Raw genomic sequence first — 26413 nt, 5'->3', positions numbered from 1 at the left:
CAACAGTTTGGATATGGTCACGTTGTTCTAGGCATTTTGTTCTCGAAAACATTCACAGTCTGATGCACTGATGCATCATCTGCTTCATCAATCTCATCATTTGTGACACGCAAATGCACAAAAATGACCCAAAATGCCCTGTTGCATGACATCCATTCTTCCTCTGTAATCTCTCCAGTCCCCATTAGGTTTTAATGTATTTTCTAATAGCTGAGATAGGCTAGTTCTGTCACATACACACTAACCAGTACAACATTACAGTAATTGCAATTGTCTAAAAAGCAGTACTTTTTTTTTTTCTTGAGCCGTGAGTTAATCGTATTCCAGGCACAGAGGGCAAGCTCAGTAATCTGCTTTATCTACAAGTCAAGCTCTATTCACTCATCACTGGACTGCCGTTCTGTGAAGCGGCTAAGTGCAGGGATGAAACTCTCACTAGCAGCATGACTACAGAGATAATGATGCTCCGCTGTACTCACATGATGAGGTCTCTGCATGAACCGTTTGCTCTGGACATATGAAATATAATGAAGAGGGGAGCAGGGATGAATTACAATAGTTTCACATAACATTTAAATAAATCTCAATATCATAAAATTACATTAAATTCTCCATTTTATTTTTTTAATCAGAATGCTAAAACTTTGTAAATATATATTTAAAATGTAATAGACCAACATCCTATTTAATAATAAAAAAGTATTTTTCTTTGCTTTTGTGTGTCTGATATTTGTCTATTATATAATGTATAATAATAACATTAATCTATTATTACTACTATGACAGATATGAACATTGAAAGGTTCTAAAAGTGTCCTGAGGGAGGCAGTGTGGAGACAGGAACAGCACACGGAAGAGAACAAAGTAAGATTGTCTGTCAACATGCCTCAAAATTTATTTTGAAAATATAAATATTATAATTATATTTTAATCTATTATAGAAATATTACACATATTAAACTTTCTCTGCAATTATTATATGATTTCTTCTGCTAAATCATTTCCACTTTATTTCTCCTCATTCAATATCCTGTTTCATCCCAAAATACATCAGATTTCGAAATCAAATAGAATTGTACTTACACATGCACCACTTGTACTCAGTAAACTCACAACATAATTAGAGAGCAACTTTCATGCATTTCCACCTCTGTACTGTCAGGCTGTCTGCTGCTATTGATATTGTAGATATTGTAGAGAACAGACAAGGATGTTGGGTATCTGAGATCTTGTTCCTGTCCTTGACTTCCTTGAATATACAATCTTCACAATTATTACAAAGTGGCTTCCTCTTTATCAGAATTAGATTGCTAAAGTCAAACCACATCTGACTGTTGAAAGTGAAGGGTGCAGTTTTTATTAGAGGCCCAGAGGGTTACACTTGAGAACCATCTGTTCAAGCCTCTTAAACTTCACTATGGATAAAGGCAATGACCTGAGACTTAGGAAATCCACTAATTGGCTTTCTTTTGCCTTTTTGTGGGTCTCTGTGTGAACAATAGTGGGTTAGCACTATTAGACTTGTAGATTCAGTCCATCTTTCACAGAGAAAAATGATTTAATTTTGCAGGGCCCCTCAAAGTTCACTTTGTAACTTGCACCTAAAAAAATAACTGCACATGAAAAAAATGTCATTTCTGCTTTGTACATCCAAGACCTTCACCAACCACCCTCAAACATGCTTTTATAGAGGACCAAATATGGTACAGGTCACATCATGCATATTTAATTGGATTACCTCATAGCAGAAGCTTTTATTTCAAATATTAATGAACTGACTTTATGTTTATGTACAGGAACATTCTGAGAAATTTGAGAAAGTCATATTTTTCCAGCTCCAAAAGACTTACCCATAACTAACCCATACATTCAATCACTTTGATCATTCAAATGAGGTTTTATTAAAAGCATCTAGGTTATTTGTTTCTATACTGATTATTTTGTTAATTAAACAAAAATGTTATATTGTACATTTCTTTATTTTAAGACTATTTTTGTGACTACTGCTCATCAACAAGATATTTAGGAGCTATGAAACATCAACTTAAGGCTATGAACTAACAACAGCTCTCAAATGTGCTACTCTACAATCATTAGAAGAAGAAAAAAACACACACACATTCATTATTTACTTAAACAGTCACCAAAAGGGCACTTCATTCCTCCAGCTTAAAGCTTTAAAGACACAGGTGCTTTGCTATACTCCACTGAGCTTCAACTACGGCCTTAATACCATGATGACTGTCTGCGACAACTGACCACTGACATGCTGAATCATTCTCTTCTGATCTCAAAGGCTCAATCAGCTCATTCTAAACAATTGTTCATTGTGCTTCACAGGACACACAGTGTTTACTGTATCCTCACAACACCCTGTGCACTTCATCTGGTAAAAAAGAGCTCATTCTTAAACCCTGCAGCACAGATTATGTTTTATTATGATGATGATACCAATTATATACCATATATATACCTATATATACCAATTAGGATGTTATAAATCCATGTTTTATATATGCAGTGACTATCAGGTAAATTTAACCTTCCACTTCCTGTGAAGTGATCTATCGATGTATACTGTGTGCACTTATTCCTCATGCTGCTCGCAGTGCCCTTCATATTAAACATATATAGCATATATGGAACCTCTCCAGGATAACCAGTTTTCCCTGTAAACTATACTGAGTATTTGCTAAAAGTTGCTAAAACAAACACTGTTTTAAACACTTAACTGCACAGACCACCTTCAACCAGCTTGGTCATTACTTTTGTTGTCAGCTTCACCAGCAAAATGGCTGAGTGAATTTTTGAGGTGAATGTTTAAACAATAAAATGTAAATTTCTCTTACTGACTTTAGCATAAACCTTAATACATTTAATAGATTTCTCTAAAACAAATACTGAAATTTAATTTTCCTTCTCAAATGAATGTATCTTGTTTTAATGTTTTTTTATTATTTTTCAGTGTTAATCAGATTGGACCAGAATGGAAATTTATTCAATGCTACTGGTTTGGCCAATAGTCTTGCTATATATCCTTTAGATTTTGGTTAATATAAGAGCCTTTTCTATATGAATATAACTGGTCAAGATTGTCGGATGTTAAATCCTGGTGAAATGGTAATGGAACTGTTCCTACCTCTCCCGTTATCCATCTCCTTTGTGGTTTTTCCTTTGGCTCCATGGCTCCAGCTGCTAGTATGTTCGACTCCTCTTCCGGCCCACTCCGGTACATGCTGTGCCCCATTTTCCTTCCTCCACGGGGGTCTAAATCTCCGGGGAGCTCTCCGTGTCTCCTTAAATACCCTTCTTAGGAGCCCGAGACCCTCAGCGGTAGAGCTCCCACCACCTGTGCTGGCCCCACCTTCAGATATAAGTGGGTCACGGCCGCTTCCAGAAGCTCCAGTGGTGGAAGTGTTGCTGGAGAAGCCGGAGTGGAGGAAAACAAGACTGCCAGCAGTGAGGTAGAGGAGGATAAAAGAGAAAAAGCGTACCGGTTTACGCCGGAAATAGCGGTGGATCTTCAGCAGCGGTCTGGCCATGATGGGCTCTCGAGCCACACGCATTGGCCTTCGATGTTACACAGGAACATATAAAATCAGAGACAGCACCTTCCTATAACTTCTATTGTCCTACGAGTCCCTTTGAAACATTAAAACGATTCCCATACCAGGTAACAGTAGTTGTAATGATGACAGTACAGTTTGTCCATCTGTTAGGGACCTTAAAGTCTGAAGACACTTCCCAAGCTTTCCTCTGTAGCAGCATGCAGGAATGTGTCTGTGTATCCTGTGTCTTTCTACATCCCCAAAGAGATAGCGACAGAGGAGAACGGTGCTACTGCAGAGGCCATGTTGTGAAAGACGAGTGAAGACTGAAAGATGATATTGCCGTGGCGATGCTTTCACTACTGTTATCTGACTCTCGCTCTCCTGAGGCCTTGTTTCCCACCAAGCTGTCCGTCAATCAAAAGCAGTGCTGATTCACTCCTGACTCAGGCCTCACTCACAGACTGAAAAACACAAAATGACAGATACTGAACGAGGAGTAAATACCGATGAGGTCTCTGTGCAAAAGAATACTTCATTTGAAAGTGAGTAAGGATAGAGGGTTCACATTCAATAACAAGCTGCAAAAGCATGATTAATGAGCATCTAAACCATCAAACACAGAATTGGCCTTGTAGGAATTTTCCGAAAAGAGACTGTACCAATTTATGCAACAGCTACACTAAAAGATAAAGAGCATGATCACATTTTCAGTCCAAATGTTGTTCAGCTTGAGGACTTTTGTCTTTTCACAGATATCTCCAAAAGACAAGACTCCTATTTATAATTAAAAAACCCATCTTGTGATTCACTGAACATCTTTAGGACATTAACATAGTTATTTTCAGTTCATTTCAAATGGATTTGTTTTTCTTTTGATTTTCTCACAACAATCATTACTTCAACATTACATCACTCAGAGATACACAGTGCCAAAATCTCATTAATTTGATTCAAAGATTGAAACGACCAGTGTTTCGCGGCAGAGGAAATTGAAATAAATCTGTCATAATGATATTGTCACAATATTAATTCTTAGCATAGCAAAAATGAAACGATTTTATAACCACAGCAAAAATTATTTTCTAAATTAGTACTTTTGTCTCATTTTCCAGTAAAAATATCTAAACATTTTTAAAACAAGAATCATTAACTTTAGGAAAAAAAACTGCATGTTTAGACTCATATTCAGAGAATATACCTTGAAGTCTTTTTCACACCCAGTTAAAACCTTTTAAACATCTAAACATTATTAAAAATAACAATTTATATGAGATGGGGGAAATAGTCACAGGCCCCCCCGCGGCTGTTGATAGACACATTGTTTCGACGCAGCAGAAGATGTAGACATGAACGTCTCCCTAAGTGATTGAGGTGTTTTGTTGTTGGATGTAATGTATATAGCAGTCCTCATTTACTCCTAACATCTGAACCACTGAAGACACAGTGTACTTTTTAAGGGAATGCATTTATGTCTGCACAAATCATTTCACTCCTGACTGCTTTCTGAGAGATGATTCAAGGCAAGTTTTGCTTCGTTCGTGATCCAGCTGCACCTCCAGATGTAAGTCTTAAACTTTATATTTTATATCATTATTTGCAAATCGCTTTTCCTCTTCCATGGAAGAGAGGGGCAGGGGTGAGTAGAGCTCATTAGCATTTAAAGAGACATGCACCAAAATGAGTTGCTGTGTGCAGAGCTGTTTTGACAAGATAAAAAGGGTGTTGTTTTACTCGACCACTAAGGAATTTTAACCAAAGTATGTTGCAGACCGTTCATGAAGACCCTAAAGGGTCCTACCAACTTGTGGAAAATGGGGATTAAGGTTCAAAGTTTATTATAAGCCCAAATTGTGATTATTAGTGCAACATAAAATTCGTAAACATATCATACAAAACACACAGCATTTAATGTGTACATTTGTGAATTTTGTAAAAGATCTATTTTTGAGCAAAAAGAATGTACTTTAGAAACAAAACTGCATTAGATATATATATTCTGCGTTAGAGAACAGATCTTGAATACAAGTTTATTTTTCAAATCCAGTTGACCCTTCACAAAGACCTACAACCGATATTTACTTTTGCTATGTACAACAAGCCATATATCATCACACAGTGAAAAATACATCATGGAGCAAAGAGGACAAGTTCAACTCTATTAGTCTGATTTGTTTGTTGGCATTACGATTGGTCAGATCACCTGTCAATCAAACCCCTGCGAACGGTCAATTGGAGCATAAATTAAATGTTAATTAAAAAAAGTAAGGTTTGTGTTTAAAAATATAAATAACAATATTAAATTTAATTTAAAACATGTTGTCAGCAAACAACATATTTTTAAAGTTTTATAATCTCACAAAATTTTGCTTTGAGTAAAGTTAGGTTTAGGGATGTTTAGGTATTTACACTCAACAAAATGATAATTAAAACAGATTTTTCTGTAAAGCTAGACATGATGGAAGTAGTCCACTCCTGTTCTCTCAAAGACCCCAGTGTCCACAGTGGGCAAAAACATTCAGGCAGAGTGTTTAAACAAGGAGTCATAATCAGCCTCCTTCAGAGGGTAACGGAATTTTCCATAGCTAACATCTTACTATAGACTTAATGTGAGCGTACATGTGAGTGTGTGTGTGTGTGTGTGCGTGTGTGTGCGTGTATTTGGGTATACAATGACCCAATGTCACCATTACCTGACCCCTGGGCTCCCACCTGCTGCAGTCAGAGCGGAGTCAGGCTGATGTTATCGTGACAACATTGTAAACCAGCAGCACACAGACTTCATTCAGAGCAGATATAGCTCAGTTCCTACAGAGAGGGAAGAAGTGGAGGAGGAGAGAGGGAAAACTTATTTAAATTCATGTTGCACACCAGGGTGTCAAGGATTTCACTTAGTGTAGTCACTTTATACTATTTTTTATTATTATTTGCTTTAGGCACATGTTTTTAACGCTGTAGACCCAGGCCTGTCAAAGGGCTTGTGAATGTGTTTGTATGTGCAAATGTGTTCTCTGTGATAAAACTCATAGACTGCTTGGACACATATGGTGTGAAAGATCATTTTAAATAGACACAAATAATAATAATAATAATAATAATAATAATAATAATAATAATAATAAAAATAATAGATCTACAAAAACTAGATCAACAAACTGAAAGCATCAAGATTCATGATATAAAGTACAATGGCTGCAATATGTCACAATAAAAAATATATGAATGAAATTGAAGTTACATTTATTTTATTTTTAAAAATTGTCAAGCACACCTTTATACTTCACAAAAAGATAGGGTTTACTGTAAATTATAATTAAAAAATATACTGTAAAAATAGTTAATTGTATAACTGTCAGACATTAATGGAACATGTTCATATTTAATAATTTATATTACAGAACTCTGTCTGCACACTTCTTTAATAATTTAAAGGACATTCTCAGTGAAGCAGGATACTGAAATGGAAAAAAGTGGTTTGACCTGTACTATAATTAGACAGGTCTGATGGATATTTTTTCCACATTGACACCAAATATGACTGGCAATGTTCACTTAAGGGAGAATCTTGGGCAAACCATGTCAGAATTAATCTTGATTTCTTTGAGTTAAGGGAAAGGACACCCTTAAATACACCCTGACTTACTGCTAACCAAGCCACCGAGCATCAGCATACAGAGAACTACAGTGCCATTACAGACCATTCCTGCGTTGTAAATAAAAAATACCACCGCTCCTATGGGACCACCCACACTGTCACAAACCGTTGGCTCTGAGGTCAGGTGTGGGGAAATTCCATGGACATCTTTTTACACTTTCCACCCAAGCGGTGCACAAGTTGAGAACTCGTAATTTAAGGTTTGTTTTCAAATGCTGAACTTTCTAAATATATTGAAATTGCAGTGGAAATAAACAACAAAAATAAAGTCATTAAAAAAAAATCATAAAAGACTACAGACGCAAATCTGTCTGCCTGGAATTTGCAAACAATGTGATGTAAGAGAGCAATGACAAATCTAGTAGTCTGCTGCTGCAAAAAACAAAAACAAAAAAAAACAACTATGGTTTGAACTACTGTTGAACTACAGTACTGACACAGGTCAATCATTATCTGTAGTTACTCTGATAAAACACTGATTTTAAACAAAGGAAACATTTCAGACCAGTGTGTTGTTTAAATTCCTTTACTTTCTGGATTCAAGCACTGGCTATATTGCAGTGTAACCTCAGAACTGCCTTGTTTCCTCATCTGATTGAGTAATTGAAGTTACAGGCTATGAGGTCAGGTGGGGAAAGTCCATGGACGTCTTTTCACACTCTCCATCCAATTGGTTCACACGATGAGGACTTGCATTTTTAGGATTGTTTTCACATGCTGAATTGTCAAAATATTCAGTATCAGAAACAAATAAACCATAGCCCATTTTGTGTAAAAGTAAATCCACTTCCAAATCACAAAGACAAACATTCACAGTAAACAAAAAAACACTTTCTTGAGTGAAACAAAATTTTGATAATAAAGCAACAACAATGTGACAGTTTCAGCAAATGTTTCCCATCATAAATGATGTAAGTAATTTTCTCCACATGTGACTTTGGTTTGGCCACAATTATGATTCTGTAAAGCATTCAGAACAAAAAAGTTCCCAAGAGATTTGATTTTTTGTTGTTACAAGTGGGCGGAGGTAATAAATGGACCCTTATTTTGGTTTGCAATGCTATCTTCCTTTAATTGGCTATTTTAAATTGAAGTTTATCAGGCTTACATTGGCTTGAATGGACACATGTGCTGATCACCACTCAGACCAGCCTTACAGCAGGACTCAACATACAGTAAGAACTGCCCGGTGGCCCGGGGCCAGAATGAAAGAAGCTTGGGACAGTTGACGAATTTGTCACTGGCCCGATCAAGACACTGCTGCGTTTTTACGAGTTTAGCATTTGCATGTGTTTTAAGCCTTGCCAATTAAAACATTCAACATTCAAGCAATTTTAAACCATTTAAGGGCATGAAGACATGAGAGAACTCAACTAAGTAATAAAAATCTGTACAATTCAGTACAGAGTGTGACTCAGACAGTGTGCAAGCCACAAATGGAATTCTCTTTCGTATCATCTTTTGATTGAATGAACAAATACATACAAAAATTAAGATAAAATGCCACTCTTGATGAGTATCCTCGAAAATAGGTTATGTCTTAAAAGAACACAAAGAGTTGAGCAAGAAATCGGATGTGTATTATTATATTGGATCCATGCATGTAACTGAAAACTAAAAAATATACATTTGTGGTAGGGTCAATGAAAATGTCGGCAAATAAAGCAAAGTAAAAGGGCAAAAATTTAACCACTGGCCCAGCCTGGCCTGACCAAAAATATTTTGCATTGAGCCTGGTTACAGTTTTCACCTGTGAATGATAAAACAGGTGAAAAAAAGTCTTATTGTTGAGCTTCGTTGACTTGGACCAATAAGTTCACAATCAAAAAAGGTCTTATCAATGTTCTAACTACCACCTTTATCTTTCTAGATTGACTGAGGGATTCACTAGAAAATCTAGAAATGATCACGAAATATAATCTCATTTATTTTTTTTTCTCCAACAAACCTTCATATGACAATAGGAAATTGCAGTGAAAATAAACAACTAAAAGTCATAAAATAATCAACTAATCATCATAACAGACTACAGAAGCTATTTTGTCTGCCTAACAGAACCTAGCTTTTAGGTTTTTGTTGTAGTAGAGGTTAAAATTATTCACAGCAGATGAAACTGACTTTAGCTGAGAAAAAAACAGACATTCCCCAATTCCTGCCAACAGTTCAGAAGGGACCTCATGTAGTGTGTTAAAAATGACAGCATCAGCATTTCCCTATTAAAGTGCCATGACCCCAGAACCACAGGGGGCTTTCTCTCGGCCTTGCTCTCACTCTGCCTTCTTATGTTTTCTTTGTTTCTGCACTCTGTTAGCAGTTATGGCTTTGACTTCAGGATTAAAGGTTGAATTCCACAAACACCGTTATAATGTTCACATTAGAATCTACATCCTGTCATATACAGTACCAGCATGTGTCAAACTCTGACTATCACTTACATTTGCCACTCAGAGTTGGCAGAGTGACACACCTGTTGCCGATCACAAGAATGTGACATTGAGCGCAAAATTGTGTATATTTGCCCTACAGAAACATATCTATGGAGAGTGAAATGTCTACTTTCAAATTAACCAATTCAAATGGTAAGTTTATCAATGTATTATTTAAATGTTAATGCAGTCTCCTTGCTGTTTTTCCCTGACATTTTCATAATCGTTGCCGGTGTGATGTGGCAAGCTTTATGCATGTGCTTGAGTGCTTAGGCTATGAAGGCAATTAAAGGTTTTTTAAATTGATTTAAATGTTTTATTAATAAACGTGCGATTAGATGACTAATGCTTGAAACAAACGACTACTAATTGACCAGAAAAATCTGTAGTCCGGGGGAGCCTTAGTTTTTTGACCCTGCATGCATGTAATCCTATTGTAGGAGACTCCCTCCAAAAAATATTAGGAACCATAAAAATGCCATAATTGGGGCACTTTAACACAACCCAGTAACATTTTCCAGCATCTCTTGGTGCAAGCAGCATCTGCAAAATATGTCACAGAAAGGTACTGGAAAGGATCATTAACTAGTCTTTTAGGAAAATATCTGTCCCCTCATATCCCAATTTACTGTACACCCATATCTTTTGACGGGATGTCTTCTCTGTGGCTATTGCCCATTTTAGGCACAAAAAGCCAGCCTCACCCTGTCTTTTTCATGCCAGCCATTTTAATTAGAGGGCTGTCTGATCTCTTAGCATGTGCCAGTTACTGGCTCTTTGCCCAACTGCAATTAATTACGTGTGTGCCTGCTCAAATGATCTGGCAGCCAGATAACAATTTCTCAGTGAGAATCTGCAGGGATTTCCTCTCCCCCATTTGATTCTGCTACTAGGGTTTACACGCCACTTAAGGCCATTTTCCTGGGTGTAGCAGGTGAGAGGAGAACTGGGGTAGCAGAGCACTTACCAATGTCTGACTACAAATAACTAGATAAACATTACATTTTTCCCCAATACAGTATACAGACTGATGCTGTGCACCAGTACAGTTCAGAAGTCATTTAGTGCAAAACTAGTGAAAAAGTATCTGTTCCAGATAAAATTGTTAAATTGTAAAGCTCAAAACACAAAAAAAGGTAACATTAAAATACATCATGAACATGGCAATTAAAAATTCATGGCAGGAAATCTGTTATAGCTCACTATATCACAAAAATAGCCATCTAGAAGGTAATGAGACAAACCGACTGAAACAAATAAGGTGAAACATATTAAAAATGCATTAGACCACAAAGGCAAGAGAAGATCTTCTGTACTGTTTGTTTAATTGTTACTTTTTCTCCATTTGCTGACAATGAGCAACTATTTCCATCAATCAATGTCTAAAATCAACTAATAGTGATTGCACTGATTCTATGGCTAGCACAATAAGAGCATTGGGTTTAATAGTGAAGCTAAAACCGAGGGATTGGAGAGTAGTGCCTTATTGTAATCTTTATAATATTACATAGTCCATTACCCCTAATCCTCATGTTTTTATTCATCTGGGGAAACAGGAGGACGTAGGGACAGAGAGAGGGGGAGTTAAAAAAAAGATTTAAAATACAGTAATCCCTTCACATGCTGTACAATAGCCCTGATTTGGTCCGTCCATGATATTCTATATTTATGCAGTAACTGTGCATTTGCTTGTTAGTCCTCAGTTCTCCTCACCAGCTCTCAATGGTGAAGTCCTGCATCTTCCATTCAAATGTGTGTAAACTACATCGAACTGTTCAGAGGATACAGAGATCATTTATTTATTATTTATTTATTTGGGCTTTTCTCTTGAATTCAAATAGCTATTTAGGGCTTGAACACCAGATTAACCAAAATAGTTTTGCAATGTCTACAAACAGGAGAAAACTGACCCACTGATTTTTTTTTAAACTGAGAAAAAAATGGCTGCTTGAAGAGTCAGCTTACATTTGAAAAAATACTACAGTAGAACAGTTATAATCATTAATACATTACAAAACCTCTGTTTCTGTTGAATTATTGATCAGATAAGTCTTGGTGGGTCTTTCAAAAACGTTTTTTTTTCTTTTATCTTACTGACCCCCCAAAAATGGTATAGTTTATTTACAGAATGTGATAATGTATGTGTCACGCAATGTGAACTTTGTCAATCTATCATGAATTTAAATAGCATAAAAAAGCCTAGCAAACTATATCTGATAGAATAAATATCTCATAGGTATCATCTTGGATCACTGCAGATATGAAAGTTAGTGAATAAATCTAGAAATATCTGACCCATAGCATGATTGCTACACACTCAAACATTAGATGGATCTTAAAAATAACTGACCTGAAACTCTCTTGTGCTATTTCAATCAGGATAATGAGCAGCACAGTGGTTTGGACCATTGAACTGATTGGATGTTTTGCTGTTGTTCTCATTAAACCACACTCACTGTATCCAATGAAGCCTCCCATAAGTATGGGTTGGCCTTAAAGATTTTATAACAACTGCCCTGAGGCCTGTTTTTTTATTATTATTATTATTTATCAGACTTATCACTACTATTCATATCAGTCATAGAACACATTTAGCTTCTTGAACAAACATTGTTTTTATGACAGAGATTGATGCAAGCTAAAACAATGTACTGAATATGTATATCAAGACATAAGACATAAGTCCATTTAAGCAGTTACAGTTGTGCACACACTCACAGTAGAGTTCACTATGGCAGTGTTTCCTGTGTCACCTTCGGTCAACAGTGTCATTAATTAACTTAGAGGAACAGTCAGTTTTTCCACACTAACGCCAAGCCGGAAAAACACTTCACTTATCCTTCCTGAGAGGAGTGTGGCTTCCTGGATGTTGTTTCCAGACCCTGGTGTTTTCCCTTTCTTTATAACTCACATAAATTAAAGTATTCATTTCTGTCATGGTTAAAAGCGCATATTCTAAGAATATTAAAATCTGAAACCCTTGGGACAAAGCAGTATTCCAAAATCAAAGGACAACACACGAGCATGCCCATCTACTTCAATCTGCCACACGCTGACCTCTGCATATCTGAGTCAGAGAGGGAGGGGGGCAACAGGCCAGTGATCATTTTTATTTTTAAGCCTGGCCAGAGGAAGGATTTTGTTATCTGACTAACATTAGTCAAACACCCACCCTGCACAGGCTCCAAGACGGCCGAGAGCCTTCTGTCTTGAAACATATCAACCCACAGCATATTGCCAGTGTAATCTTGCTTGTCTTCTGCTTAACAAATACAATTCATTGAACAACCATCAAGTTAAATTCATTTCAGTTCTAAGCCCTAAATCATTCCATACCAGTCCACTGATTGTTTGGTCATGTTTATTAGGAAACTCCTTTTGGTTTCACTCTTAACAGTATTGTATCCTAAACAAGTCGAAAATGACATCTAAACTCTAGTGTAAACTGACTGCGAGACACTATAATCCTGTCTGTCTTTTGTTTCTAAAGCCTCTTAGTCTAGACTGACTCCTCTTAACAGGTTGAGAGAAAACCAGACTCCACCCTGATAAACAGCAAATTATGAAGATAGCTGAGAATTTTCTCATATAATATGCTCTTTCTTCTATACATCATCAAATTCTACAAAACAGTGAAATTGTATACCATTTGCTGAAGTGGTTATTTTAAGTATGCAACTACATGTTTCATACTAAATCTTAAAATTTCTATTGGTTGTTATATTAAATAATATATTTCATAATGAAGACAAGAGAAGAGAAGAGAAGAGAAGAGAAGAGAAGAGAAGAGAAGAGAAGAGAAGAGAAGAGAAGAGAAGAGAAGAGAAGAGAAGAGAAGAGAAGAGAAGAGAAGAAGAGAAGAGTGTGAGCTGTGCCTTGTTCTTGCTTGCTGAGTGAGCATTTAAGTGTAATACGCTTTATTTCAGCTAAAGCTCTATAGTTAGAACTGGGTTAGTCTCATTAGGGCAGTGAGACAGCAGGAAAAACACAATTTGGCTCTTGATGTGTGTCAGGAGAGCACTGTGTCTCTCAAATCCTTCTAGAGCTGAGAGACTTACAGAGAGAGAGAGAAAACCAAGAAACAAATGAATGTTTTTATCACGGAGTCTTTCAACATTAAAAATATAGTTCACATGTCATCATTCACTCATTTTCATGTTCCAAACCTGTATGACTTTTTCTTTCATTGAATAATAAATGCAGCTACAATTCGTAATGAATGCAGCTACAATTAACAGAAACTAAAGCTGTCAAAGGACACAAAGAAATCTTTGCAAGTTCTGTTTCTTTTGTACACTAGGTACATATTCACCCCCAGTGCTCTTTTTGTTTTCCATCTTATAAAATATCCTTTTATTATTATGGTGTGAGAAACAGCTACCAGAGATTCAGTGAATGAGTGAACTGTTTGAATGAATCAAATGAAATGGCAAACAAACACATCTTTTTGCAAACCATTTGACTGATTAAATAAAAAGCTAGTTTATAATAGGAGTATTTGAATACAGCGCACAAGTGGTATGAACTACTTTGTTGTGTTGCAAAGAGGAAAGTAAATGATGATATACATTTCTTTGCTAAGATTTCTAAGAAATATCTCATTAATGCAACTGAAGAAGAGGCAAAGGGGAAAAACCACAACAACCAGTGCTGGGAGGCTACATGTGACTTTACACGCACAGAAAAATCCATCTGTCAGCGTCAGTGAGGAATGCGGTGTAAATGTCCTTGCTGCATGCAGCACTGAAGTTTCCATTCTTCTTTTCAGAAACCATTCTGAATATGAATAAAAAATGAGCTGAGAGTGCAGGAGAAAGAGAGACCGCAAAGGAGGGTGAGAACAAGACAGAGCTGGTGGTGAGTGAGTGAGAGAGTGGGCGGAAGATAAATTGGAGATGTAGGGTGAACTATGAGAAGAACGGAAGAACACGTGGGAGGGGTGAACAAGGAGAGAGCTGCATGCATGAGAAAGAAATGACTGGGTTCCTATGAGAGATGTGGCAGAAGGCTTGTTGTTGCTAAAATGCCATATAGAAAAATAAATAAATAAATACTGCTGTGGAAATGTATTAATACATTAGCCATGGGAGAGGCAAACCTCACATGGCTAATGAAGTTCACACATCCCCTCCTTCAACACTATTAACAGGCTTCTCCATGACATGCACTACAGCTCTAGATGTTCACTGGGATATGAGTCTTTTTTAGAAGATTAGAACATATTCCCACTTGAATCCTTCAGCAGGTAATTTAGGTGACTTTTAGATTAAATAATACAAAGCTAGAGCAAAATACAATGATTTTTTTTATTGATTATAAATAATAGCTTGACCATCACTGTGAATTCAAGTTCTCAGATCAGAGCTCCATGACACAGAAGGATGTCACTTTGACTGTTTAAGTGGTCTCTCTCTATCCTGAGTTGTGTTTATTCAGTAGGTTTATTCAAACGTGGTGAAATGGTAAGATTCATATCCTTTGTTGAGAGAATAATTGCACATCACAATGGTTTGTACCCATTACGTCACTAAAAGCCAGACCTCCTGACATGCAGGAATAGCTGTTGACATTCCTAATGTGCCTGGCAGCATTGTTTAAGCTCTTCTCTTTGGCAAGAGCAAAGTGCTTGATGATTTGTCCAACTTAAATGCATTCTTCAGCGATATGAGAAATACCTCACACAAGTATAAGCTGAGAATGACTTATTAGACCAAAGACACCCTGCCACCAAAGAGGTTTACATTTTTTGTAGTCTCAATAGAGTAAATCTAAAATCCTGTTTATACAACACTGTGTTAATGCTGTTAAACAGAGTGCTACTGACTGTTATTTGTATATGGTGACTTAGGATGAAACGAATCCCGACTGCAGGATGAGCTGTGCAGTTTAGTATTTATTTTCTATCTTAATGTAGCTTATATTTACGAATGATGGCAAGCCCAAGATTTTGGGGGCTAAGCCCACCTACGTGAACATATGCTGTTTAAATATTTGGGGTCAGTAAGATTAGTACTTCCATTCAGCAAGGATGCATTAAATTGATCAAAAGTAATAGTGGCATTTATAATGTTACAAACGTTTTTTAGTGATTTAAAATAAATGCTGTTCTTTTGAACTTTAGTTTGAACTTTTTAAGGAATGGTCATTTCCACAAAATATGAAGCAGTGCATCTGTTTTCAACATTGATAGTAAGAAATAATTCTTGTACACCAAATCAACATTTCTGAAAGATCATGTGGCACTGAAGACTGGGGTAATGGCAGCTGAAAATTCAGCTTTGCCATGACAGAAATAAATAACATTTTAAAATATATTTAAATAGAAAAATATATATATAAATTATATTGTAATGATATATTACAATATTACATTTTGCAGTGTATTTTGGCCAAATGAATCCATCCTTGGTGAACATAAGAGACTTTTAAAAACATTTAAAAAATATATTTGACCCCAAACATTTGAATGGTATATCCTGACTTTGGTGTGAGAGTTTGCGTGACTTTTTAAAATAAACCAATTAAAATGACAGATGTCAGAGAATGTTAATAGTAGTGTGGGGTTGTCAGGGTTGAACCAAATTCAGAACTGAAGAATAAGTTTCCTTTCAATTCATAAGATTATCTTGAATTGAATTGGCCACACTCCACAGGAAGCAGAAATTCAGTAGATTGTAGAGAAATCAAAGTCAAAGAGATTTAACACAGTTGATGCATTCTAGGTCTAGGAATTTAAGCGTTCTTCCACCTTGGTTCACAAAAGTTAAATAAATGATGAAATGTATATTCTATCCACAATCATTCACACTTCAAGGATTTTGAAACTTTTTCATAATTTCAAACCAGACTTTGTCAAGCAAGCATTCAAACCTTTAAACTATGTGCATGAATCGATGGACGGGGCCCTAGTTTCAGCAAACCTGAAGAGTGAGATGACACAAATCACAGATCTTTAGAGAGGCTGAGATATAAGACAAGTCCTCTAAACAGGGCCTTAGTTACAACCTCTTGTTTACAGTATTTCATAACAAGAGTGAATCTATAGTGCACATAAGCAGAATTCATGTTTGGTCAGCAAACAAGCCAAAGCATTCTTACTTATGTATGCAAATTACTGTAACATTTATAAACCAAAAATGCAATGAACGGTTCACGTTTTACAGCTCGCTCATAAAGTGTTTTGTGCTGTCCAGTGTCCACATTTAGAGCGACCCCCCAATAATGCTTTCTCTCAGTCTAAATAACATTAACATGGTTGATTATTTTCAGTGTTCCTGGTTGTTATGGTTTTGGATTTGATCCTGCTCCATTAGCAGATGATTACAGGCTGTATAATGAGCGCATTAATAAAAGAGACACAGCATATGGAAAAAAAGACAGCAGCAGTCTGTTTATCTTTCCCACTCAGTCCCACTGATCAGAAAAATAATGATTTTTTAGGAATTAAGCACAATACGGCTAAATTCCATGGATTGGGAGAGCTAAGCGCATTATATTGCAAGCGGATCTTACCATCCTTCCGGTCTCATTTATTTCCTTTTATTCCCTCCATAGCATTCTATTGTTACATGTAATATGTTCCACACTATTCTATTTCATTCCATTATACAGAGTGCCATTCCTAGCCACTTAAGTCCATTCATTTTCATTCTGTTCTATTCCATTCCATCGGTGCAAGCTGATATCACATTGCCTTCACTGTGGCTGGTAACTGCATCCAACATCCTGATTGGATTGAAAGTGGGAGTGAACACTGGCAGGACCCCAAAGTCTGGTGGCCTTGAGTATGGCCACCCTCTCAGGTTCACACATACCTACAAAAGCCCTCTTTTGAGCCAACGAAAGAGTTCACCGTCGAGCAAGCGCAGGTCTACCATTCCCAGTGGGTAACTAGTGTTTTCTGCAAGTCTACTGACATGCTGAATGTTAGCTCAAGATCACCTTTAAGTCCCTATTATTCGCTTTCTCTCTCCCTTTTAGGGGCCATCTTACTCATGGTCCTGTTTTTTGCACACAATCAGTTCTTCATTATCAAAGGTCACATTGGTCCAGGGTAACTGGTCTACCCTTCAATAAACAGACTGGAAAAAGAGGGTGAGATGGCATATATTCACAATGATTCATGATTCCCTCATGGTGGATAAGGACAGACTCTAGAGTCGTGCAATAATCTAGTGAAAATAATTGAAATAAAAAATACATAAATTACTAGTTCCTCACACAAAACACAATTTCTACAGTTTTTTCGTTGTTGTTGCTTCATGCAAGCTACTCCATAGCTGTCTTTTTAGACAAGTACTCTACTGCCTTCCTCTAGTCCTTGAAACTCTTTGCTGGAAAAATGACACTTTCTCATCCATTTGCTAAACCACATGGACCACTGCAGATCATTACCAAGTGTTCAAGGCCCCTTTAGACAAAAGAAGACTGTTGAAGCTGTCTGCATTAGTCAGGTCTCCATCATGAAGAGCAGACCATAAAATTGACCTTGAATAATGGCCATGACACCATTAGTGCACCATTACAAATCTGCTGCTGTCAGCAGCCAGCCTCTTTATCTTGGTTATATGTGATAAAGTCAAAAAGCCTATAATTAGTCTGGCCAAGGTCCCATTAATTCCACTTTGAACTTCATGTACCACAACACTGGCTTGTTTTGTCTTTCATAATTCCCTGTATTAACTATATAGTGATATATACCACTGCGTTCAAATAAAATGCCTGAAAATAATGTTTTGATCACACTGCCCACCCCTTTACAGGGTCCTATTAATTATATTATGGACTTTATGAACCAATATACTTACCTTATTTTGTCTTGTGCAAGTCCCTTTAATAACTATTGTGATGTGAAACCATTAGTTTCAAACAAAAGGACTAAAAACAATATTTTGGTTATACTGGCCACCCCTAGATATGTATTGGTTACATGGGTTACACTACCACTTTGAAAATACATCCTTCATTATAACCTTAAAAGGACAGATTTTCAGTCCCCCACAGAGTGCTTTAACATGGTCATTAATCAACTAACCTATGGTTCATTACACATGCAATAAAAAAAAGTCATTGCTTAGAACTGTGAAAGGTTGACAAGACTCAAAAGCATCTGGAGGCCAGCTTTCAAACACTCCCTGTTCACACCTTCACAAGAACACACACACACACACAAACCTCTCCAAACTTCACCCTGTAGTTAATTCCAACGGGCACATAGAAATTCTAATTTACCAGCCACTGGGGATTTGAAACATCTGGCTAGACCTTTGAAATTGTGTGTTTTAAAACAGAATCTAATTAAGATGCAAATCCTTAGAATAACTGGCCAGATTGCCAAGCGATTGATTCGTTTATACAGTTATGCATTACGCAAATGTAAATTACTGTATGTGAGCTGTAACATACAGTCAGCCCATCATTACTGCAAAAAAATATACCTCAATAATCAACTTTTGTGATCAAGACCCAATGCACTTCCCAAAGAAATATTCATTTAAACTGAAATTATGCTAATATGTGGCTAGAGAGTAGAGACCAATGTGTGCAATGAGATATATATGACACAAGCACATCTACTGTATGTATGAAATTAGTTGGAAAGGACAACTGTCGATTATACAATAATTTTTAAAGAAGTTTTATAATTTTACAAATCTGCTTTCATTTAGGAAACCAACATACACATTTTTTAGGATGCCAACAAAAAAAATCAAAGAACTATTGCTCTGTTCTCTCATATCCCACCACCTGTCCAAACAGCAATTACTTGAGTATTATTTACTGAAAAAGCCCAGTGTTACTGATAATCCGGTACTAATCTGAAAATCTAGCTGAGATGTATACGGCTGCTCTGCAGTCAACCCCATTGTTCAGGCTTTCCTTGTAACCGATATATTATCCTTTCTCCATGGAAGAAGAGAGATACAGAGGAAATTTTATCATAAAAGTCTTATGTTTGGTGATATATAATCTATAGTTTATGGTGAAAAATGTGATTTTACATCACTAGCATCTGTTGCAAAAAAGTGATTGTTTTCAAACAGGTTTCTCAAAAACTCCTTCTGTCCTAACATTGGTCAGGCTAATCAACAGCCCAACCATTGGTTAAGCCGATTACTATGCTGGGCTAGTCGGGATTCTTGAACATGCAAAACAAGTAATGTTTTGATAGTGCCACAGTGTTTACACTTCTTGAGGCATTCAGTCTACAAATGGCTTGCTTATTGTCTCTGCATATTAAGCTGGAGTAGGAAGAAGTATTTTACATTGGAAAAATAACACTTTCTGGAGTTTCTAAACACCAAGCAAACTCAACACCCATTTTCTTAACACCCATTTTCTTAACACCCATTTTCTGAGCCAAGCATTAACAACAGATTTATGCTTATGCTGGCATGACTGCACATCCTCCGACAGCCCAGACATCTTGAATGCAAACATTTCTTAATGCAACTCTGAAAGTTCAACACAAAGAGCTTAGTCTGATCTTGTTCAGAATGATTTCATCTCGCACTGATGCAGAGAGTCAGCGATTGGTCAAGCAGAGGACAGGGATGATCAAAGAAACATATTATGCACGAAGCTTTCATACGACCGATAAAAAAATAATAATAAAAAAAGATTAACAAATGGCACTGCCCTTCCCTTAATCTTTGAAGATACATGAAATACAATATTTGAAGTTAATATCTATGTAGTAAAACATGCAGCCAACAATTCAAGCTCTGTTCCAAAAACATCATATACTGAGCACAATCCTTTTCTAAGGGTAGACAACTGATTTATGATGGCTAAGATACCTAAATCCCAAGGCAATATCTTTCATGGATAAAAACAATTCTAAAATGCATCTTAACAAGAGTAGTGAAATGTCAATTAAACAGTTGATAAGTTTTGGAATAGACTGTATTGCAAGCAAGAAAATCTTACAATGCAACGTCTTTAGGACATGCACATTTGTACGCTGGCAACAGACATTAAGTCTTCAACTCATAAAGTACATTCAGGACTCTTGATAACAAGAAATTAAGAGTAGATCGATGAATACAGTGAAATAAAAGGATAAGGGATAAATCAATGTGAACCATTTGAAGTATCACAGAGCTCAGGGGACAAAATGTAAAAAAAACAATATACTGTATATTCGCTTTTATTATCGATCAAATTTTGTCCAGAGATTTGCTTTTGGAAGGAAAACTCTGTTAGGAACTAAATGGGCGTGTAGTCTTATTTATACTACCTACTATTAATATCAGTCTCAGACGACAAAATTACAATTGGCCAGAACTAAATACAGGTGTAAACAGCCTCCAAAACTCTTAGTCATTCCTGTAGATTTATTTCTGATGATTACAATCATTGTTTTAGACAAAACATATTGAACACTCAGATGTGACATGTAAAACACCATTCACATAAAATACCATTATTTATAATCTGTCCAACAGTATGAAATTATGGTAAATAATAATCCCATTTAAAAACAATAAAATATAAAAAATAGGCCTTGAATCCTTGTTTGTCCCAGATCACATTATGATGATCTAGCCCCGTCTGTTCCACATTTGTCTGCAGACACATGGATAAACGTCAATGTGACATCCAATGTGCACTCAGCAATTATAACCCCCAGGAAAAAGTAGATTGATTGTTGAACTCTAGTTTAGTTCCTTCCCTAACTGTGCAACAGCAGAAATTTGACACTTTCAGGCCAGATTTATCAAAGTGGAACTGAATAATTAATCTTCTGAACAGTGCTATATAGGCAAAGATCTGCATTAAGAGCAATAGCAGCTGATCACAATGTAAAGTAAAACGTTGCAGTGTCATATTTAACATACTAACTAGTGATCAAAGTCTGAATTATAAATACATATTAGATTTTAATTGACTGCTTTAAATTAATTAAGTGGCCTTGATTAATTGAGTGTACCTGAGGCTCAACTAAGCTGAAAAATATCTGCCATGGTACAAACTAAACGGTAAAATACGAAATGCAGATAATAGACAAATCTTCTTAAGATCAATTTAAATATTAAATACGGAAATATTTTAAAGAAATAGTGATCATTTTTGATTGTTTTACAATCTTGTAAAATGTGCAGGTTCTTTGATAAATATGTTTGAAAATAGAGCACCCAGTTTACGACAGAAGGACTTAAAGTACATCACTGCTCTAGTCACTGAAATGACATGTGCAAACATCAAACACAACCTAAAGAATCTGTAAATCTGGCACTTTGTGTCCAATAACAAGCCACATGAAACACAGCCTTCGATCAGAGGAGTTTCATACCTCCCAGAACACAGCCTAATTTTTAATCTCATACCCCATTGATCAAATAAAATATAACAGCCCACAGCACTGTCTCTATGACAAACACACACAAAAAAACCCACTAATCCATTATGGAAATTCTAATATTCCAGAACAGCATTAGTATTGAAATGCCTAGTGAACAAGCTCATGTAAGGCACTGACGTGTTTGTCCTCTTATGCAAACAAAAATCGCCCCCAGCTGTTTGAAGGTTCATGTCAGCTTCATTACTTCTCTGCCCCTTGTTTAGAGCATGAAAATGTTCTCTTTAAAAAAATTGTCTAAATGGAAACAGAAATGATGCATTAACGGAAGGAGTTAAATTACAGATGTGTTTTAGAATTTGTAGGGCACTAGGATGAAGTTGAGGGTAGCCAGAAAGGATAAACGAGAGAACCATCTAACATTTCAGAAAAATGTAAAGATAAATCAATGTTCTCGCAGAATCTGGTGATATGTGGATGGAGGCTATGAAGAGGACCACTCACTATAGCAAATACAACCCAGCGAAAGAATGAAGAGAATCAGAAAACACACACTGTGCTGCTCATTTGCTGAGAAGCTTCAGAGACAGTAGCAAGTTATTAAACCTTGTTACAAGACAAGCTCTACAAAACTGAGAAGGGTCTGGCTGCAGCCATGCACTTCCACTCTCAGTGACGTCATTTGCAATCTTTTTTTTAATTTTTATTATTGAATCTCTCAACATTTTACAGAAGTAGACAAGAAAAAATAAATTAAATTAGAATGTCACTTGCATTCTCCACTACCAGCGACACGTCACTTGCAATTGCCACAAATCGTGCATGTTGCCAATGGAGATGAGACACTATGGTGGTTAAACGAGTAAAACAAATTTATTACCATAACGTACAAGATCCTACAAGTCACCTGTAGGAGAAAAGGCAAGACCTGCAAATCTGTGGCCACAGAACAGCAGAATATGAAAATAATGCACAAAGTCTCTTGTTTAGAGTTTTCCTCCCATATAAAACCATAAAAAGTTAATTTGGCTTAATGTATTAAGACGGTGGTATTTAAAGATCAAATTCGATAGATGCTTGTAAAATTTGCAAGGATCCACTTGCTTTTGTAGTGGAGAACTCTCTCAGTTTGGAAGTTCTGTTTGATGTGCAAAACTGGTTCTTGAGAATATCAAGAGCCAATATTAGAGTCAGTCAGGAGACACAAAGAGTCCAACTCCTTCTTCTGAACATTCAACAGCTTTAGAGTCCCTGAGGATGAAGGAATTTCTTCAACATGTGCACCGGAGATCATGCAAAACAGAACTGCTGTCAAAAGTGATACTGTTACAGAAACAAAGACTTACATCTTTTGAATAAATGCATTTAAATAATCAGAATAGTGCATTTGATTTATGGGTAGACTGTGAGATAGTTCTAAGGACAAATAACAAGGGACGTTTAGTTTTGTTTTGAAACTTAAGTTTACATACAAACAAATGTGAAATATCTTTAAGCTCAGGAATATGCTTATAGCGTGTGAATGTGGTCATAATTAAGCCAGCTTATGCCATATATAAGTTATTAAAATTAAATAATCTAATATGCTAGATCTAAATTTGGACCCTGTTTGGAACATTTGTACATAATCAAAAACTCCTCAACAGTTGATATACCAAGTTGGTGCAGAGTTGATGTGACACCATGATGCTCTTACATAATCTTACATTTATATATATATATATATATATATATATATATATATATATATATATATATATATATATATATATATATATATATATATATATATATATATATTGAGTTCTTGTATATAATTATTTTGCATAGTTTTAATACCTCCAGTGAAGCAAAAGCTGGTTAAAAACGAATAACTTGTGACATTTACTGCACCTAAAATATGTAGCCTAGTTTTTGAGTTTATATTGAACTGCGATTTTTATTTATTTATTAAAAACCCCGAAGTATAAGTTAACGGGGCAACATAGCTGACACATGAATTCTGCAGGGGGTGGCTCCAATTCACTTTGGCCCTAAAATGTCTGACGGCATGATAAACTTACATATTGACGGCTTACCTGACTGTAAGGGCTTTCTAGAAGCTTGAACTGAGCAGTGCAGAAAGTACGAAATCACTTGCACCGTGAGCACCCCTTGAGTGTGAATTCGCATTCAAATGCTCTGTCTCTTCCACTGTGGAAATCGATCGAAGAACGGAACGTCTGGAGACGCACACATTGAATAGCCTACGTCTTCAAATGATTTTCTGGTTGATTATTTGATCAGTGGTCAGTGTGGTCTTTCATGCCCCGCTTAGTTTCACAGTCCCAGTTATTCCATATCACAGTTGCCGCAGAATCCCCGCGCGCTGCCTCTTTACATCGTCGCGCGCTCAGAGCCGCAAGCGCGCACCCACAACGCGGCCACATAGTACCAGCTACTCGCCTCCTCTTCTAAACAGGCGGTGAATCAGGTCAGAGAGGAGGTGTCCTGTTTTTTTTTAACGTTGTCAGGAGACCTGTCTGTCTCTTCTCTCTTTGCGTACACGGCGCGTGCCTCGCATCCCTGCGCTTCACAGCAACAGCAGCATCAGCCGCGAGTCAGCTCGCGCTCCGCAGAGCCCGACAGCACTGCCTACAGTTCACACACAGACACAGCACGACACATATTATTAAATACACTCACAGAAATGATATGAATAAACACGACTGCTCGAACAGTACACTCTCTTTTATAGAACACTGTTGCAAGAAATCAAAAACACTTCTGTCACATGGCAGTAGCCCAGCATTAGGAGTCAGAAAGGCAATCTTTTTTTGGTTTGATACAAAAATAAAGTACATTAACTAATTTGATTAATTGAATGGACAAAGATAAGAAGCAGTGCTGAATTTTAGTGTGCTTTGATTATGTGTGTGTTTTTTAAGAGCTTGCCAAACTTCATTTATTCGCAACTTTGCTAAAAGTATTTAAAGACATTGTACCCCCCCCGACACACACACAGACGCTCTGGTTGGTGTGAGAGCATGTCGAGGAGACAGTGTGTTTTTAATTGTAAAGGCAAGTTTGTTTTGTTTTCACTGCCAAAGAATGAAGATCAGAAGAACCAATGGCTAAAATTCATTTTTACCACAATACCAGAGCAGTACAACAAATCCTTTTTGTTGTGTTCACAACATTTCACTGAAGACTGCTTTTCTAATCTCGGTGAGTACAAGGCTGGATTTTCAAAGCGTTTGGCCATAAAAGAGGGTTCATTTGGCCATAAAAGAAGCGCGCGGCTTGAATACACCCACACAGAAGAAAAAGCAACGAGACTGTTCAAGTTTTTTATTTTACTGTTTGCTTCGCGATGAGAGGAATAAGACATAATTCATCACCCCAAAACAGATGCTAACTCATAGTTTACCGTGGAGGTGTGTGCCGAACAACCAATCAAAACTATGTCAGTTGACCAATCAGAACACAGTATGCTACCGAAAGGTGGGGTTTAAGGAAACTGAATCTTTTGAACAGCTCCGCGTGAACCCTTTGGGGATCTCTGAGAATTGAGGTAATTTTAAAATGATATTTTGACAAAATGACAATGTTTTTTAACCTTGGATGGATTTAAACCTAATGTACAGGACTTATAAACAGTGATAGGAAGCTTAGAATTTTCATCTTACTGGCTCTTTAAAGTGATTATTAAGTTTTGATATGGATATTTTTCTTACCAAAACACTTTGATTTGCTACAGAAGGCCTTTGTTCACCATCTGGAGTCGTGTGAGACACTTTTTTTTTATAGATAGGTGCTTTTTATTTAACTTCTTTTGGGCTGATGCACTGCAACACTGAGTGCCATTAACAGCTTGAAATATCAAAGACAATTTTAAATATAACTCAGACTGGATTCGTCTGAAAGAAGAAAGTCATATAGATACATTGAGGGTGAGTAATTTATGTGCTAATTTTCTTTGAACTCTTTAATATTAGCATATACACTAATATTAGTTTCTTTCTTATTCCGAGGTCATCCAGCAGATCCAGTCTCAGGGGTCACTACAGTCACTGGGATCCAATACATATCCAGCCCAGATGGTGAATCAGCACCTAGATATGATCTAGACAGTCCTGAATGTCAGCGGAGACCAGGAAAACTAGATGAGCCCCAGAGACGGCTCCCCAGTGAAGACCTTGTCTCCTACACAGCCACCGGGACAAGACCACAGGAAACAGATGAGTCCTCTGCACAATGTGCCTTTGCCGCAGCCTAAAATTAAACTGCTGGTTTCGTCTGGCCAGAGGAGAACTAGCCCCCTAACTGAGCCTGGTTTCTCCCAAGGTTTTTTCTCCATTCTGTCACAGATGGGGTTTTTGTTCCTTGCTGCTGTCGCCTCTGGCTTGCTTAGTTGGGGACACTTAATATCCAGCGATATTGTCAACTTGATTGCACAGATACTATTTAAACTGAATTGAGCTGGATTATGTCATCACCGAAT

The 26413-nt window shown here is 36.8% G+C and overlaps 1 protein-coding gene across 4 annotated transcripts in view; it reads right to left on the bottom strand.

Moving 5' to 3' along the window:
• The window catches only part of wscd2 (WSC domain containing 2), a 39248-nt gene extending 14659 nt beyond the window's left edge, over positions 1-24589 (bottom strand). Inside the window, exons 1-3 of one of the 4 annotated variants that reach the window (XM_052595358.1) lie at positions 24009-24589; positions 6242-6356; positions 3140-4012 (exon numbers count right to left, since the gene is read on the bottom strand). In XM_052595358.1, coding sequence (XP_052451318.1) covers positions 3140-3566 — 427 coding nt within the window. In that variant the 5' untranslated portion in view covers positions 3567-4012; positions 6242-6356; positions 24009-24589. Of the gene's footprint in view, positions 1-479; positions 500-3139; positions 4013-6241; positions 6357-17141; positions 17327-24008 lie in introns of those variants that run through there. The other 3 variants (XM_052595353.1, XM_052595363.1, XM_052595370.1) reach the window with 3 other exon arrangements.
• Between the last annotated feature and the right edge of the window lie 1824 nt (positions 24590-26413).

The sequence above is a fragment of the Carassius gibelio genome, chromosome A5 (assembly GCF_023724105.1).
Source record: "Carassius gibelio isolate Cgi1373 ecotype wild population from Czech Republic chromosome A5, carGib1.2-hapl.c, whole genome shotgun sequence".
NCBI classification, from domain to species: domain Eukaryota; kingdom Metazoa; phylum Chordata; class Actinopteri; order Cypriniformes; family Cyprinidae; genus Carassius; species Carassius gibelio.
This window is presented reverse-complemented; position numbering and strand designations above follow the sequence as displayed.